General features: G+C 42.2%; 1 protein-coding gene across 3 annotated transcripts in view; it reads right to left on the bottom strand.

Moving 5' to 3' along the window:
• Window positions 1–18,670, bottom strand: part of LOC138960057 (calmodulin-like) — a 127,204-nt gene that overhangs the window by 78,894 nt on the left and 29,640 nt on the right. Inside the window, exon 1 of one of the 3 annotated variants that reach the window (XM_070331777.1) lies at window positions 5,374–5,624. The exons of the other annotated variants lie outside the window; for them this stretch is intronic. Within the exon in view, the coding sequence (XP_070187878.1) occupies window positions 5,374–5,538 (165 nt within the window). The 5' untranslated portion in view covers window positions 5,539–5,624. Of the gene's footprint in view, window positions 1–5,373; window positions 5,625–18,670 lie in introns of those variants that run through there. 3 annotated transcript variants of the gene reach the window in all.

An 18,670-nucleotide genomic window follows, 5' to 3' on the forward strand; every position in this document is an offset into this window, starting at 1 on the left:
TTGTTCATTTTGGAAATATATACATGGTGTTTGGCACAGATTACTAACACATCAAAAGCTTTACTTCTCACTCAATATAGCAGCTTACCATGTGGTTTGTTTGTTTGTTTGTTTGTTTGTTTGCTTAACGCCCAGCCGACCACGAAGGGCCATATCAGGGCGGTGCTGCTTTGACATATAACGTGCGCCACACACAAGACAGAAGTCGCAGCACAGGCTTCATGTCTCACCCAATCACATTGTTCTGACACCGGACCAACCAGTCCTAGCACTAAACCCCATAATGCCAGACGCCAGGCGGAGCAGCCACTAGATTGCCAATTTTAAAGTCTTAGGTATGACCCGGCCGGGGTTCGAACCCACGACCTCCCGATCACGGGGCGGACACCTTACCACTAGGCCAACCGTGCCGGTCTTTACAATGTGGTGTTGGTCTCACAAAGACATGTCGACGAAAACAGCATTACTTTCCGTAAATGAAAAGTTGATGAACCTGAACAACCCTATCTCTAGCCGCGTCCCTAAATCAAGAGTTGCAAATCGTGCTGCCCGTGTGGTGATCTAAAGTTTCTCACATTCGACAGCTTTCTCAATCGGTCACTGCGCATGCGCACAACTTTGCATCGTCTGTTCTTCCCGCACTGATTTCCTTCACCTCACTCTGTCACATTCGACGGAAGAAATAACTCGCTTTTCCCTTTCAGTTATAACCAAAAAGATGTCTCCGCGGAGGGCAACCTGTTTTGAATAGATAGATGACATGAAAGACTTAAAAGATGAGAGAAATATGGGAACAATGTCAAAGATCTTAGTTCAGAGACATTCTGCTTGCTGCCGCGCGAACAGAGAACATTTCCCTCTTTATCTTCACTGGGCGGGCAGCAAAACCCCTCCACGCGGAGGTGTTTTCAGACAGGTCAGACACTGGGTGATCTGAGATTTCGCTTCATTTTTGCACATGCTCAGTTAGACTACAGTGACCGAATGAGAAAGTCGAATCCAGGCGAAACTTCATATCGCTGCACCGGTCACTTCAGTGCACGACCCCAAGCACTGTTACCGTCAACTGGTGTTCTTGAATCTTTAATGTAAATGACCTGGGTGAAATGCATCCATGTCACTTGCAACGTGAGTGACATGTCTTGATGCAGTCTTCACAATACTACTCGTCATTTTCTTGTTGCCAATATCCGCATGCATCAGCCACATCACTGCACCGTCTTAAATCTCATTCTGCACTGGTGCGCACAGAGAACCGAGACGTTACGAGCAAGTCAGCATTCCTAACTGCAAGATGCAGAAAGCAACAATGCTTCGCTCTGTCACATCTCTATTTGCCAAACGCACCGCACCACCCAAGTACACAGGAGTCAAAACAATAACAATAGCCACAGCCGCAGTACATACCTCATACATATATATATATCAGACATGACACAACACGCCTGCCAAAGGATGCACGCCCGCAGTCTTTGTACTGAGTGGCTGATGGTGAAAGTCAAAGCAAGAGAGTTCTGTGACGATTTTTTAAACTCTTGTCTACACTAACGGCTTAAAAGCGGGGTCTAATCAGTTACTGACTGAACATGAAACAAAGACCTGTCGGGATTTGTATGACCCATGGACGAGTTGCGACGTCTGAAAGGCAAGCTTTCATCGTGCCAGTCAAAAAAACATACAGCTATCGGGAGGACGTCAGCCAGGCGTCAGCCAAAATAAACTTCATGAATATTTCTCCGCCAATTTCAAGCGGTCAATGATCTTGAGGGAGAAAAGCATGTCAAGATCGTGCAACTGAAGCAGATTTGTGATGTAATTCGATCGATTGTTACCCCATAATTATTCGATTTATTCGAAACCTCACCGAGCGGTTACGTCCCTTGAATAAGAAAATAACTATTTTGCGTTGAAGCTAATTTCAAAGTCAAAATACCATTTCTCATCACAAATAAAAATCCAAAGGGGTTTGAAGTTTGTATGAGATAAACAAAGCCGGCTGACGTCCTCCCTATAGCTGCAAGTGTATCTCCAATATTTTTGTTTTGGAAAGAAACTTGAAGGCATCACATCAAGCGGACACTGCATAAATGGCAGCGTGCGCTCGTATGATGTAAGTTCCTTGTGAAAACATGCGCTTCCATGATTACGTCATTCACTGTGACGGCTTGTCGTTTGCCTCCGCTGATCAGTGCTGGCCTTGGTTTCAACTGAAACCGTCCAAATCCTCCACAGCCCATAGAAAATCCGACAGGTTTACATAATATATCACTATTCTGTCTGTGCAGGCATGAAAACTGAAAAAAAAGAAAAAAAAAACAGAAAAAAAAATTCGAAGGCGCGTAGCGCCAAGTTTCGCAGGCGCGAAGCGCCAAGACTTCTAGGGGGGTCCGGGGGCATGCCCCCCCAGAATTTGTTTTTTTCAAGGGTGCAATTTGGTGCAATCTGGGGCTATCTGAGCCTTAAAATTGGATTCAAACATGGCCCCAAAATACATACAAAATGAAGCAATCTGGTGCTCATTTGAAAGCAAATCTACTTCTTTTTCAGGCATTAAAAAGGGATTACAACAAGCTGGTATTGTCATGAAATATATATATACATATAGAATTTTATATCACTTTCAGACTACTAGGGGGGTGGGGGTCCAGGGGCATGCTGCCCCGGGGAAAAAAAATGTCAGTGGGTGCAAAATAAAGAGAGAGAAAGAGAGAGAGAGGGGAGAGAGAGAGAGAGAGAGAGAGAGAGAGCGAGAGAGAGAGAGAGAGAGAGAGAGAGAGAGAGAGAGAGAGAGAGAGAGAGAGAGAGAGAGAGAGAGAGAGAGAGAGAGAGATATATAGTGTCAACAATCGACGACACGACTGCCAACTAGTCTCGGCCCGCTCAAAAAACAATGACCGAGACTTTCAGTAATTCCTTCGCGTGACGTCTAGCCCTCTTACGCCATAATGTGACGTCTTCAAATGACGAAATGTTAAAGTTTCTACCACAGACATACACACGCACAAACACACGCACAAACGCACAGACAGACAAAGTTACGATCGCATAGGCTACACTTCGTGAGCCAAAAAACGGAATCGCACAAATAAATCGGATGGCCCATTGAAAATAATCGGAAAAGTCGGAAAAAACGGAGAATTTTCATCCCTGCTGTGGCCTCACTCTACGCCAACGGCTAAACAGAAAAGGCTGATTACAGACTGGCCAAGTACATTTTACATTTCTGATAGAAGTGGGGCAGAGTGTTATGTTACTTTTTCTCTGTGGACTTATAAGTTTATGCCGAGGGGTCAATCGTGAGGTCTGATGGACACATCGACACAGATCTTCAGAAATCAGAATTGCGAGTAAATATAGGATTCTGCTACATTTGAAGCGGCCAGCAACATATGTTGGCGTGAATTGAACAACATTGGCAGCAACAGTGGAAGAATCAAACCATGACAGATTCTGTCAAGCAGTTGTAGTGAGTGAATGCTTAAGCTTCCTACAAGATAACACTGAGGGATTGTGTCCTACAAACTGACCTCGGTTCAGGTTTCCCTGGTCCCCGGTGCATTTTGCCTTACCAAGAAAGGGGGAAGGAGAGAGGGTTGGGGACAGCAAGCGAAAGCCCCGGCCGGAAACAAACCGTGGCAATTTTACAGGCAATTTGGTGGCCTCTCTTAGACTCTCGAGGAATTGCTTTTTATCGGGAAGACCGTCAAATGTAGTGATACATAATTTTGTACAGTCTGATATTGTTTTTGAATCAACCCCTTTCTCTTAGACAAGAAAATGCGAAGCAAAAAGTACATGTTCATTTCGAATGACCACAACTTTAAGAGGAACGTGTAGTCATCTGAAATGACCGTAACACCGAGAGGAAATTGAAACCATCTGTAATGACCGTAACACCGAGAGGAAATTGAAACCATCTGTAATGACCACAAAATCATGACGAAAGTGTAACCAATTGCGATGACCACAACATCAAGATGAAAGTGTAACCATCTTCAATGGCCACACCATCAAGACGAAAGTGAAAACATATCTACAATGACCACAACAGCAAGAAAAAGGTTAGCACAAGAAGCTATTTGCCAAACATACATTGGGAAATCGAGTCCCAATACATGACCAAAACCTTAAGACAAAAGTAAAAACACTTGCAATGACCAAAACAGTAAGACGAGATTAGCACAAGAAGCTATTCGTCACAACTACATTGCAGATTCAAGTCCCAATACATGACCACAACCTCAAGACAAAAGTGAAAACATTTGCAAAACCACAAGAGCAAGATGAAAGTTAGCACAAGAAGCCATTCGCCAAACTTACATGGGAGATTTGAATCCCAATACATGACCAAAACATCAATCAAAAGAGCAATTATTTTGCAATGACCACAACAGCAAGAGGAAAGTGAAGACATTTTGCAATGACCACAACAGCAAGAGGAAAGAGAAGATATTTGCAATGACCACAACAGCAAGAGGAAAGAGAAGATATTTGCAATGACCACAACAGCAAGAGGAAAGAGAAGCTATTTGCAATGACCACAACAGCAAGAGGAAAGAGAAGATATTTGCAATGACCACAACAGCAAGAGGAAAGTGAAGACATTGGCAATGACCACAACAGCAAGAGGAAAATGAAGACATTGGCAATGACCACAACAGCAAGAGGAAAATGAAGACATTGGCAATGACCACAACAGCAAGAGGAAAATGAAGACATTGGCAATGACCACAACAGCAAGAGGAAAGTGAAGACATTGGCAATGACCACAACAGCAAGAGGAAAATGAAGACATTGGCAATGACCACAATAGCAAGAGGAAAATGAAGACATTGGCAATGACCACAACAGCAAGAGGAAAATGAAGACATTGGCAATGACCACAACAGCAAGAGGAAAATGAAGACATTGGCAATGACCACAACAGCAAGAGGAAAGTGAAGACATTCGCAATGACCACAACAGCAAGAGGAAAATGAAGACATTCGCAATGACCACAACAGCAAGAGGAAAATGAGGACATTGGCAATGACCACAACAGCAAGAATAAAGTGAAGACATTGGCAATGACCACAACAGCAAGAGGAAAGTGAAGACATTGGCAATGACCACAACAGCAAGAGGAAAATGAAGACATTGGCAATGACCACAACAGCAAGAGGAAAATGAAGACATTGGCAATGACCACAACAGCAAGAGGAAAATGAAGACATTGGCAATGACCACAACAGCAAGAGGAAAATGAAGACATTGGCAATGACCACAACAGCAAGAGGAAAATGAAGACATTGGCAATGACCACAACAGCAAGAGGAAAATGAAGACATTGGCAATGACCACAACAGCAAGAGGAAAGCCAGTCGCCACACTTACATTGGAGATGCGAGTGCCCACACCAACACCGACCGTGCGGACCCGGGCCAAACTGAGGAGCCATGCATGCAAGCAGCTACAGTGACCTCCCAGGTCCGGCATCACCCCTTCCTCCGCCTCCTCCTTCCTCGTCGCCTGTTCCTCGGAGGTGGGCACCCGTTGCATGGCAACCGGCGTGCCAGCTTTCCCGACCTTGCTTGTGACCTTGGCCGAGACCTCGACGGTGACTTTGACGGAGGGGGAGGTGGCTAGCCCATGCAGTCAGCCTAGAGGGAGGTCCGAGTAAAGGCAGCGTGCACGAAAAGGGTAAAGCAAAAAAGGTTAGTAGGTCAAGGTTAAACATATATGGTGAGGTCAAATTAAAATCAAAAGTGCACGTGTGACACATACACGAGGATGTACAGGGAGCAACAAACTTGTTTGGCTTTCAGCATGACTTTTGTCTTGCTCCCCTCTGCTTACTTCTTAGGACGTTTGGCAAACGATGCGTCAGTGTTCCTTAGTATAAACTTAGTATAGCCCCCCCCCCTCCCCTCACCCCCATCCCATCTCGATAAGTTATTCCTTCAATCATATAGTTATGCCGTCGAACACAATACTGCTTATAACGTTAATCCTTTCACTCTTAGAACCTACAATTGATTTTTCGCTGCCCAGGAAGCAGATTTCAACATAGTTAAACACATCAAAGCCAACCACACAACAAGCACATTACACACAACATTTGAACATAAAAGTGACGTAAGGCTGTTCAAGAGGATTGGTGGACCTTAATCTGTAAATGAATGGCACAATAAAAAAATAATACATTAAAAAAATCAAAAATAAATGCATACATAACAAATAAACAAATAAATAACAATTTAAACAACAATTATTTTTTAAATGCACGGTGAGCTTTAACCTTCTCCCGAGAGTTACACCTCGCGTTCTACACACAACATCCGGCACGACACCAAAAACAATCTCTTGCTGATCACAACGAAAAAAAGATTAAAAGTTTTCAATCCGATGCAGACTCCGTCAAACTCCTCGCTTCTCCCAGCGTTCGAGTTAGTGCATGACGGATTGGATGAGAGTTTTAGCGGCTCGTATCCGTCGTGTCCCAGGAGGGTCCCATCAATTGTGTCAGTCACCACAACGCTTTCGGTGCAGGCCGCGCAGCCGCGGCAATTAACGCGTCGGAATATTGGCGCCTGCACATTTACACTTCGTCAAATTCGCAAATGGACTGGTTCGCACTCGGTAATGTGCTCAAATTGACGGCGTTGCAACTGGCTGTGATTGGTGTAGAAAGTTAGGAATGTGAAGAGGGGGGGGGGGGGGGGGCTGGATGCAGAGAGGAAGCGGAGGAGAAGAAGGATCAGACGAAGGAGGAATCAAATATAATTAAATCAGAGAGACAGAGACAGAGACAGAGAGAGAGAGAGAGAAAGAGAGAGAGAGAGAGAGAGAGAGAGAGAGAGAGAGAGAGAGAGAGAGATTTATGTTAACATGAGATCATGAAACATCATTGCATTCTTGTTGCTTCTACTTTCGTTCAGTTTATTACTGACATGTCCAGGTGTAAACCGGTAACATACGGGAAATTACCTGCAAATGCAATCCCTATACCTTCGTCGTCGCAGCGGTGGGCACCACTGACTCCAAAGACATACCCCTTGGTTTGATAAGAGGATATAAAGTTGCCATCCGGATGAGTCAAGGCTCTATTGATCGTATACGCACCACAGCAACGGTATTAAACATGCTCTTTTTGTAATTATTACTTTTTTTGTCATTGAGTACGATGTGGTTTTCGTCGTTCTTCTTCTTCTCTGCTCTTCGTGTTATAGAGTGCATATAATTACATAGGTGTCTATATATACGGAGAAATATATATGCATACAGTACGTAATACGGAGAAGTCCGGAGATACAATGTTGCAGGTGACATAAACATTGATGTATTGCCCGAAGTTTCGCTGCTATCACAATATCACAATATGGAAAAGCAACGGGGAGGGGGGGGATGGGGGGGGGGGGGGGAATGGGGGGGGGGAAAGTAGTGGTTGGTGGTCGGGGAGATCAAAAAAATAAAAGTACAAGCGATATTTTACGTTATCTATATTTTTGACCATAATAAATTATATGACATTTTACACGGAACGAGACAGTCAGTGTTCCCCCGAGCGAGACCGCGCCGATCTAACCCCTCACGCGCTTAATGTTGGACTACATAGTTTCTGCTATCCTTACCCTTTTTGACAGAAAACATACTTTTTGTCTAGTCCTTTTCTTGTGGCATTGTTGCAGGGAGGGGGGAGGGGGCAGACTGGACAATGAAGGTAAACACAAATAAACTTGCCATCCTGTTTATTGCTTACAAAGTTACACACCATGGCAACTGTCGTAAGAAAACACCGAAAAGTGGACAACCATTAAAACCGCTTGCTACAGTGAACCCACTCGTGACTCTGTTACCAGTAAAACCTGCTACAGTGAACCCGCTCTGTTACCAGTAAGACCGCTTGCTACAGTGAACCCGCTCTGTTACCAGTAAAACCGCTTGCTACAGTGAACCCGCTCTGTTACCAGTAAAACTGCTTGCTACAGTGAACCCGCTCTGTTACCAGTAAAACCGCTTGCTACAGTGAACCCGCTCTGTTACCAGTAAAACCGCTGGCTACAGTGAACCCGCTCTGTTACCAGTAAAACCGCTGGCTACAGTGAACCCGCTCTGTTACCAGTAACACCGCTTGCTACAGTGAACCCGCTCTGTTACCAGTAAAACCGCTTGCTACAGTGAACCCGCTCTGTTGCCAATAAAACCGCTTGCTACAGTGAACCCGCTCTGTTGCCAATAAAACCGCTTGCTACAGTGAACCCGCTCTGTTAAAAGTAAAACCGCTTGCTACAGTGAACCCGCTCTGTTACCAATAAAACCGCTTGCTACAGTGAACCCGCTCTGTTAAGACCTCTACGCATGTCAGAAAATCAGGTCTTAACAAAAGGAGGGAGTCTTAACACTGGGGTCAATTTACAGGGCCAATGAACAAACAAGGCAAAACGACACGGTCTTAAACATGTCGCGTAAGGCGAAATTAGTACATTTAGTCAAGCTGTGGAACTCACAGAATGAAACTGAACGCACTGCATTTTTTCACAATGGCCGTAGTCCGCCACTCGTGCAAAAGGCAGTGAAATTGACGAGCCTGTTTAGCGCGGTAGTGGTTGCGCTGTGCTGCATAGCACGCTTTCCTGTACCTCTCTTCGTTTTAACTTTCTGAGCGTGTTTTTAATCCAAACATATCATATCTAATATGTTTTTGGAATCAGGAACCGACAAGGAATAAGATGAAATTGTTTTAAAAATCGATTTCGGAAATTTTATTTTAATCATATTTTTTTATATTTTTAATTTTCAGAGCTTGTTTTTGACCCGAATATAACATATGTATATGTTTTTGGAATCAGAAAATGATGAAGAATAAGATGAACATAATTGTGGATCGTTTTATAAAAAATAATTTTAATTACAATTTTCAGATTTTTAAGGACCAAAGTCTTCAATTAATTTTTAAGCCTCCAAGCTGAAATGCAATACCAAAGTCCGGCCTTCGTCGAAGATTGCTTGGCCAAAATTTTAATCAATTTTATTGAAAAATGAGGGTGTGACAGTGCCGCCTCAACTTTTACAAAATGCCGGATATGACGTCATCAATGACATTTATTAAAAAAAAATGAGAAAAAAACGTGTGGGGATATCACACCCAGGAACTCATGTAAAATTTCATAAAGATCGGTCGAGTAGTTTAGTCTGAATCGCTCTACACACACACACACACACACAAACACACACACACATACACCACGACCCTCGTCTCGATTCCCCCTCTATGTTAAAACATTTAGTCAAAACTTGACTAAATGTAAAAAGCAGGAAGTTCTAAATTGGGGGGAGGGGGAGGGGGGGGGGGGTCTCAGAATGGAGTTTCCACTGAACAAAAAAGGCAAAAACACAAAGTCTTAAAATGGAGGATGTCTTAAATGGGGGGGGGGGGGGGGGGGGGAGGGTCTTAAAAGGGGGTTCCACTGAAGTAATGTCAAGCTGACTCGTAGCATTCAATCTGTTGGCTTTTCGGCTAGTGGTGGCCTGCGGAGACACGGTTAAAAGTGTGAAATTCAAACCGCTCGCCAGCAAGACGGCCAAGGATCGTATTGATTGGGAAATGGCAGCGCAGACACCATTAAGAGGCTAGCTGGAGCTGGATGTCTGGAGAGATGAGGGGAATGGGGGGGGGGGGGGAATAAAGAGGAGGGCGAGATAGAGGGAGGTGTCAAGAGAGATAGGGATGTTGAGACAAGTTCTGCACAATAATTTGCAGTGAAGGAGGTATCAGCTACATAATGTTCGGGTGAGGGAGAGAGAGAGAGAGAGAGAGAGAGAGAGAGAGAGAGAGAGAGAGAGAGAGAGAGAGAGAGAGAGAGAGAGAGAGAGAGAGAGATAGGCTTAGATAGAGAGAGAGAGGGAAATAGAGAGAGAGAGAGAGAGGGAGAGATAGGGGGGATAGAGAGAGAGAGGGGGGGGAGAGAGAGATAGAGATAGAGAGGAAGGGGGAGAGAGAGAGCCGGAGAGGGATAGAGAGAGAGAGAGAGAGAGAGATAGGGGGGATAGAGAGAGAGAGAGGGGGGGAGAGAGAGAGTTAGAGATAGAGAGGAGGGGGGAGAGAGAGAGAGAGGGATAGAGAGAGAGAGAGAGAGAGAGAGAGAGAGAGAGAGAGAGAGAGAGAGAGAGAGAGAGAGAGGGAGAGAGAGAGAGAGATTTTGATATTAATTGACCGAGAAAAGGCTCGTTTCACACGGTAAGGTTTTCCTCAGTAATTAGCCGCACAAAATGAGATCCTTCGGTGAAAAGAACGTTTTTGCTCTTGAAATTATAATGTAATTTGATGTAATTGTGATTTAATTTGGTTTGATTTCCCCCCTAAAATTGAAACAAAAAGCTAGGGTTCAAAGCACAGAAAAACTGTAAAACCATATCTACTATCTCTGATTAGCCTGAGTTCTATTTTGGTAGATTTGTTTGTTTGTTTGTTTGTACATTTAGTCAAGTTTTGACTAAATGTCTTAACATAGACAGGGAATCGAGACGAGGGTGGCGATGTATGTGTGTGTGTATGTGTGTGCGTGTAGAACGATTCATAGAAAACTACTGGACCGATCTTCATGAAACTTCACATGGGAGTTCCTGGGTATGATATCCCCAGACGTGTTGTTTAATGTTTTGATAACTATCTTTGATGACGTCATATCCGGCTTTTAGTGAAAGTTGAGGCCGCATTGTCACACCCTCATTTTTCAACCAAATTGATTGATATTTTGGTCAAGTAATCTTCGACGAAATCCGGGCTGTAGGATTGCATTTCAGCTTGGAAGCTTACAAATTAGTTCATTAGTTAAAATCGAATGTTCAGTTACAGATTAAAAACAGATTGCATTGTATTCCTCATCTTGTCCTGAATTAAAGAATATATAGATATGTCATGTTTACTCTAAAAATTTGCTCAGAATGGACAAAAATAGGTCCAGTAAGTACTTCGGTCGCATGCTTCGCGAAAACGATGGTGACACGCCTCGGTCTTCAGGTTAGCCGAGACTATCTAAAGGTAGTCTTGGCGATGACTGTTTTTTTTATTTTTTATGGATCTTTATAGTTTGTTAACGATTGACTAAATGTTTGTATATCGCTTCACGCGACTTGTTTGTTTATGCAGCCAGTGTAAGAGTGCCTGATGATTCCCGTACTGAGGTGAAGTATTCTGCTGCAAGCAACAATGCTCTCGTCGTCGTAACACCTATTGAAGTTCACCACAAACAAGCCAGCTAAAACGTCAAATAATCACAATTCTCAGACAGACAGATCATGCCATCGTTTGATTCGATTTCAACAGTCATAACGCCATCAGGATGTTTTGATGTATCGTGTTACTAAGCAAGCTGCCATTTTGGTTATTGCATCTGACGTCAAAGCATTCTGCAATCTCTGGCATGTTTGCTTGCGCCAGGGACGTAAACCAGACACCACACAGGCATTTCATTGGCTTTATCGCTCGCCGCCACTCAGACATTTTTTGCGGGTTATTATGACGGCTTACTAGTGCCAAAACCTCATAATTGTAATTATCAAGGGAAAATTAGTAATTTTCCCTTGATAATTACCATTTTCACGTGTTTATTACTAATTTTCCCGGGAAAATTACTAATTTTCCCGGAATAATTACTAACTTTCACCTGTTAATTACTAATTTTTAGTTTTGGCTCACTTCCTGGCGGATTGCTAGTGCCAAAACTAAAAAATTAGTAATTTTCCCGTGAAAATGAGTAACTAACAGGTGAAAACAGTAACTGACAGCGTTAATTAGTAATTATCACGTGATAATGGGTAAGCCCAGGTTTTGGCACTAGTAAGCCGTCATAGGGCTTACTAGTGCCAAAACCTCATAATTGTAATTATCAAGGAAAAATTAGTAATTTTCCCTTGATAATTACAATTTTCACGTGTTAATTACTAATTTTCCCGGGAAAATTACTAACGAGGGTGACCCGCCTCGGTCTTCAGGTTAGCCGAGACTATCTAAAGGTAGTCTTGGCGATGACTGGTTTTTTTTTATGGATCTTTATAGTTTGTTAACGATTGACTAAATGTTTGTATATCGCTTCACGCGACTTGTTTGTTTATGCAGCCAGTGTAAAAGTGCCTGATGATTCCCGTACTGAGGTGAAGTATTCTGCTGCAAGCAACAATGCTCTCGTCGTCGTAACACCTATTGAAGTTCACCACAAACAAGCCAGCTAAAACGTCAAATAATCACAATTCTCAGACAGACAGATCATGCCATCGTTTGATTCGATTTCAACAGTCATAACGCCATCAGGATGTTTTGATGTATCGTGTTACTAAGCAAGCTGCCATTTTGGTTATTGCATCTGACGTCAAAGCATTCTGCAATCTCTGGCATGTTTGCTTGCTGCTGCTTCTAACGCCAGGGACGTAAACCAGACACCACACAGGCATTTCATTGGCTTTATCGCTCGCCGCCACTCAGACATTTTTTGCGGGTTATTATGACGGCTTACTAGTGCCAAAACCTCATAATTGTAATTATCAAGGGAAAATTAGTAATTTTTCCTTGATAATTACCATTTTCACGTGTTTATTACTAATTTTCCCGGGAAAATTACTAATTTTCCCGGAAGAATTACTAACTTTCACCTGTTAGTTACTAATTTTTAGTTTTGGCTCACTTCCTGGCGGATTGCTAGTGCCAAAACTAAAAAATTAGTAATTTTCCCGTGAAAATGAGTAACTAACAGGTGAAAACAGTAACTGACAGCGTTAATTAGTAATTATCACGTGATAATGGGTAAGCCCAGGTTTTGGCACTAGTAAGCCGTCATAGGGCTTACTAGTGCCAAAACCTCATAATTGTAATTATCAAGGAAAAATTAGTAATTTTCCCTTGATAATTACAATTTTCACGTGTTAATTACTAATTTTCCCGGGAAAATTACTAACTTTCACCTGTTAATTACTAATTTTTAATTTTGGCTCACTTCCGGACGGATTGCTAGTGCCAAAACTAAAAATTAGTCATTTTCCCGTGAAAATTACTAATTATCCCGTGAAAATGAGTAACTAACGAGTGAAAACAGTAACTGACAGCGTTAATTAGTAATTATCACGTGATAATGGGTAACCCCAGGTTTTGGCACTAGTAAGCCGTCATAGGTTATCTCCTATTTCTCTTGCCTTGTGCAATGGTAGTTGAAATGAGTATATTATCTCGAATACTGCCATTCAAAAAAGAAGGAACCGGTGCGTCAGTCCTAAGGAAGATTTCCATGGAGAAAAAAATTACATAGCAAAGGAGTTCAAGATAGTGTTGTGTATACTTTAACTATTATTTACACTTAAGGCAAGTAAGCAGTTATCTACACTCTCGTCTGTGCACGTGTTACGATTCGCATTACTCGATTAATGCAATTCTCGCTTGGCTGGCACTTCATTTTAGCAACTAGCAACTAAATATCTTTAAATCGTCTTCGATCACTAGGCATTATACTTGTCTCGTCAAAATACGAATACGAATACGAATACGAATACTTTATTATCTCATACAGAGAAATTTCAGTGTGGTGCACATTAAAAGACAAAACAAATAATAAGACAACAGATAAAAATACCATACGAAGCATACTACACTCGCGCACGCATATGTACACTAACAGGAATAGTAACATGATTCCAAATAGGTTAATTGCCGTCAGCTTTAGCTAAAAGTTTACCGCTAAAAACTATCATTATCACAGGACTAGATATGTCATTGAACAATATTTATCACAGGACTAGTCATTCGAGGGTTATCACACTCAGCATAAGGGTGCACATCAAAGAGTATAAAAAATATTCATCACAGAAATCAGTGCATATGTTCACCGGCACACATACTAGTTTTAATTAACTTAGGTATTTAAAAAGCCAATTGACTTTGGAATAAAACTGTTCTTAGTTCTGAGCGTGCGGAATCTGGGAGTGCGGAGGCGACGTCCTGAGGGCAGGACCTCAAAGTGGTGAGCGAGCACATGACTACTATCCTGGATGATGCAGCGGGCCTTTCGCACCACACGTCGTTCATACAGCACAGTCAGTCCTTCCTGTCTCACCCCCACAATCTTACCACATGTGTTCACCACCCGCCCAAGCACATTCTTACTCTTCACACACAGACCTCCATACCAGCAGATGAAAGAGAAAGTGAGAATGGATTCAATGAATGAAGTATAGAATGTTTGGAGGATGCGGCTGTTGATGTTCAGACTTCTGAGCTTTTGTAAGCAGTAGATTCTTGACTGACACTTCTTGTGGATAGCTTTAGTGTTTGAGGAGAAATTTAGTTTGTTGTCAATGACTGTACCGAGATATTTGTATTCAGTCACTCGCTCAACTTTCACACCATCTATGTACAAATCTGAAACTGTAGCTGGGTTTTTGCGAAAGTCAATAACTAGCTCTTTTGTTTTTGTCACATTTAGGGCTAAATAGTTATCTTTACACCAGGAGCTGAAATTTTGAACTTCAGAAAAATAAACAGAATCAGAGTCAGACAGGTCTTCAAGGGCAAAATCGTCAGAATATTTCACAAGAGGGGTCGTAACAGTGCCTTGACAATTGTTAGTGTATAATGTGAACAGAACTGGAGACAATACTGTGCCCTGAGGGGCTCCAGTAGAAGTACTAACTATGGATGAAAGTGCGCTATGGAAACGGACGGACTGGGTTCTGTTCACTAGAAACTGTGTGATCCAAAGGACGAGTCTGGGAGTGACGTTGTAAGAAAGCAGTTTTTGAACAAGCAGGTGAGGTTGTATTGTGTTGAAAGCAGATGAAAAGTCTATAAATAGAATATCGGGCACTGTTGTTACGCTGAAAACACAATAGCTGTTACACAATGCACACAATGTTCTACATCATTTCCGCGAATTAAGATGTTGCTTCTGACACACTCCGAAAGAACCTACGCAGATGCTGGTTATTAGCTTTGTTTCGAAGTACGGTCAAGGAAGTCTAGACTATTTCTGCCATGCCTGTAAATAACCAGAAAGAGTATTTCGCAGATTCCCCACCCTTTCTGCGTCGTTCTAGCCAAACGAAACACCAGACAGCAAATCCGTCATTCAAGTATCGATCAAATTACAATTACGACTGAGTTTCCATCACTGCCCGCAAATCTGCAGTTTCAGTGTAACCGAAATGTTGCCGTTTCTCACCATACCACACCAAGATCCGTTTACGAAATAGACAGCTAACGATATAAATCATCTGCTGAGGCATTGTGGGTCACATTACCATCGCTTCGGCGGCATTAATGCAAGTGAAATGAGCTTGATATCGATACGGTTCCAGTGCCAAAAAACGCTTCAATAGCATCATCAGTCGTGGAACGACAATACCTCGTTCGATGATCAGTGACTGATAGCATTCAGTATCTGCACAATGCTTTCATCATCAGTAATGTGATCGGTGATCGAAAACCTTCGTGGGGGAATGCTGCGTAAATGCGGGCGCGCGCTTGGGTGTGCGTGTGCGTGTGTATGTGCGTGTGGAGCGATTCCGAGACTACAGAACAGACCTTCATGAAACTTTACATGTAAATTCTTCCAGATGATACCCCAAGATTTGTATTGTCCTTTTTTTCGATAAACGTCTTTGATGACATCGTATCTCGACGATGACTGATGCCAGGTTTTCAGTGGTGATCAATTAGTTTCAGGACGACAGATTGACTAAATGTGGTTTTGGATTTTATTATTTTGTTTGCTCAGTTTTATATTTCTAAGAGTCAGTTACAAGAGACAAGGCCACTGTTAGAAATATTTTTAAGGAATTTGAAACACAGATTTGAAATAGAAAAATATTCCAGTTTCATTGCTGGTGACATTACCACAATGTGTAGAATTATGGTCCTCATATGAAAAGTTGGTTAGGTAGTACGCTAGGTTGTGCAGAGATGTGATGATTTGTGTATATAACATATGTCTTTGTTTGTTTTGTTTTTATTGTTTTGTTGTTGTTGTTCTTTCTTTGACAATTATTATTTGACTGTATTATTATTTGACTGTATTATTATTTGACTGTATTATTATTTGACTGTATTATTATTTGACTGTATTATTATTTGACTGTATTATTATTAAGCAGGCAGTACGTTCATAATGTCCTCATTGTTTGCTTGTGTTGTCCTTGTTCAAAATAAATAAGTGTAAAACAAAAAAATAAAAAAATAAATAAAAAAGATTGACTAAATGTGTTGATATTGATTGACGCGACTTGTTATTTCATTTTTGTGGTTACACAATTGGATTCACAAACGTCACCATGTTTTAACGATTCAGCACAACACAAACGAAACTACAATACAGCATTTACAACAAGCGAAAAGCAGTCCGCGCGTGGTCATAGACAGTACATCATATCAATTTGACTGAGACGCTGTTCTTGAATTTTACCACAAAGACTTAAACAGCACAAGTCATGCACATTGCATCCTGACCTCAGGTCAAAATGAGTTCGGCTCATTCTCTCCCTGACAGGACGCGACAGTCCAACGCGAATCTATCAAAACTAGGAATACAGAGTTATCTCCCATATGTTTTTCGCGAGCACTAATCTAAATTTGAGATCAGTGTTCGCGAGACGAAAATGATTGCAGATTGGCCGACTTCGACAGTGATCTCCGTTTTGTTCTTCACAGTTCTGATAAAGACATCGTTCTAAGGTCAAAACAAGTCGACATTTTGGGACTGCTGCCGGAAGGAGACCGTAATATATGGTTGCATCACTACAGAAAAAATCGTCTGCTTCAGCGAACGCCGAAACCAAACGGTTGATTATCACGTGACACTTTTGCCATATTTAGAGTTGTTTGCACAGTGAATACAGCCGCGAAAAAATAGCTCCCTTGAAACTGTCTTACAAATCAATTCCTTTGTAATTTAAAAATTACACAACACCATGAAAAATCATTATCGACGATCGCGAATCTGCTTATATCAATAATACATTACAAAAAGCTCTAAATAGGGTAAAAAAAATCGGTTTCCTTGACAGACAAGGAAACTCAAGGCATCCTGCCAGGGAGAGAATGAGCCAAACTCATTTTGACCTGAGTTCAGGATGATGCACATTGGTGAAGGTAAACTAAACGAAACTGTTACGTACGAAAGTCGAAGTTTTTAATTGCTTCGTGCGTCTTTTTTTCTTTACCAGTACTCTTGATTTTGGTACCGTTGGGTTCCAAAGACTCTGCGCTTTCCTTTGATTTAAAGGCTCACTGTGTATAACTGGATCAAACACGCGATAGTCCCTAAATAATTTATTAAGATAATTAGGTTTTGTTCCGATTAAGGTACATACTGTGAATCATTGAAACCCGGCAGTGAGGAGGGTATCAATTGTTTTACATTCTTATATATATACCCGTGTACGTTTGTTTGGTTTTGATTATCTGCTAGAGGAAGTAGAAAACCGCCAAAAATATTCATTGTGGCCGCCATTTGCATTTGAGTTATATTTTCCAAAATATTACTTTCTCTCGCAGATACTCAAAACCAAACATCTGGTACTCGATATTGGGAAAATAGCTTCAAACACCGTGAACGCAGGCCGGTACCCACTGTGGCATCCATGCAGTTCCAGCGGTTGAAACTGACACAAAACCCACAAAGAATGTGCGGATGTAGATGCATTGAAAGTTACAATTGATTCAGAATCACCACTCCTATTTTCTAATACAATTGTTGCTGCGCTGAAGAGATCAAAGAGATTCCCCTCTTTGATATGTTATGACGGGTGTGTGCATGCACTGTATTTGTGTGTGTTTGTGTGTGTGTGTGTGTGTGTGTGTGCGTGCGTGCGTGCGTGCGTGCGTGCGTGCTTGTGTGTGTGTGTATGCGTGTGCGTGTCAGTCTGTGCGTACGTGTGTACGTGTGTTTGCGCGCGGGTCCGAATGCAAGGCCTGTGCGGCGTTCATGAGGGTGCACATATCTATAGATATATACGACTTGTGTCTGTGTGTGTGTGTGTGTGTGTGTGTGTGTGTGTGTGTGTCCGCGATGCACGCCCAAGGTTCTCGATGGATCTGTTTCAAATTTGGTGGGCATATTCAGGTAGACCCCGGACACAACCTGCTCGATGAGATATTTCAACACGTGCTCTCAGCGCGCAGCGCTGAACCGATTTTGGTTTTTCTCTGGATCCATTCCCAGTAACTCTTCCTTATCTTCTCCAGTGTTTTCAGCGTTTATCTCCCTTCCTTCGTGTGGCGTCAATCCATATTCCCGTTACTACGTTACTATTTTTAGAATGTCACTGCACTGTCCAGAACGCTTTCATTGCACCCGTAAGTTGTCCTTACTGTAAAAGTGAAAAGGTCGAATCAATTTATAGCCACGCGAAAAATACACTGTCATCTATCTCTATATATTTATAGATATAGATATACATATATATATACGGCTTCTCTGTGTGTGTGTGTGTGTGTGTTTGTGTGTGTGTGTGGGCAACACCTGTGGATTGTAGAGTTCTGTTTGTGATGTGGTCTGGCGGCTTTGGTGTGTCTGTATGTTCAGGCCTTCCTTCGAGAAGCCATTACAGTTATTCTCACTCCCGTTTGAGTGGACTTCACCTTCAAAGGTGATTGTGGTGTTTCGGCACTCGGTTACATTTGGCGTCGACAGCGATGGGACTCGACATGAAA

The sequence above is a fragment of the Littorina saxatilis genome, linkage group LG2 (assembly GCF_037325665.1).
Source record: "Littorina saxatilis isolate snail1 linkage group LG2, US_GU_Lsax_2.0, whole genome shotgun sequence".
Taxonomy (NCBI): domain Eukaryota; kingdom Metazoa; phylum Mollusca; class Gastropoda; order Littorinimorpha; family Littorinidae; genus Littorina; species Littorina saxatilis.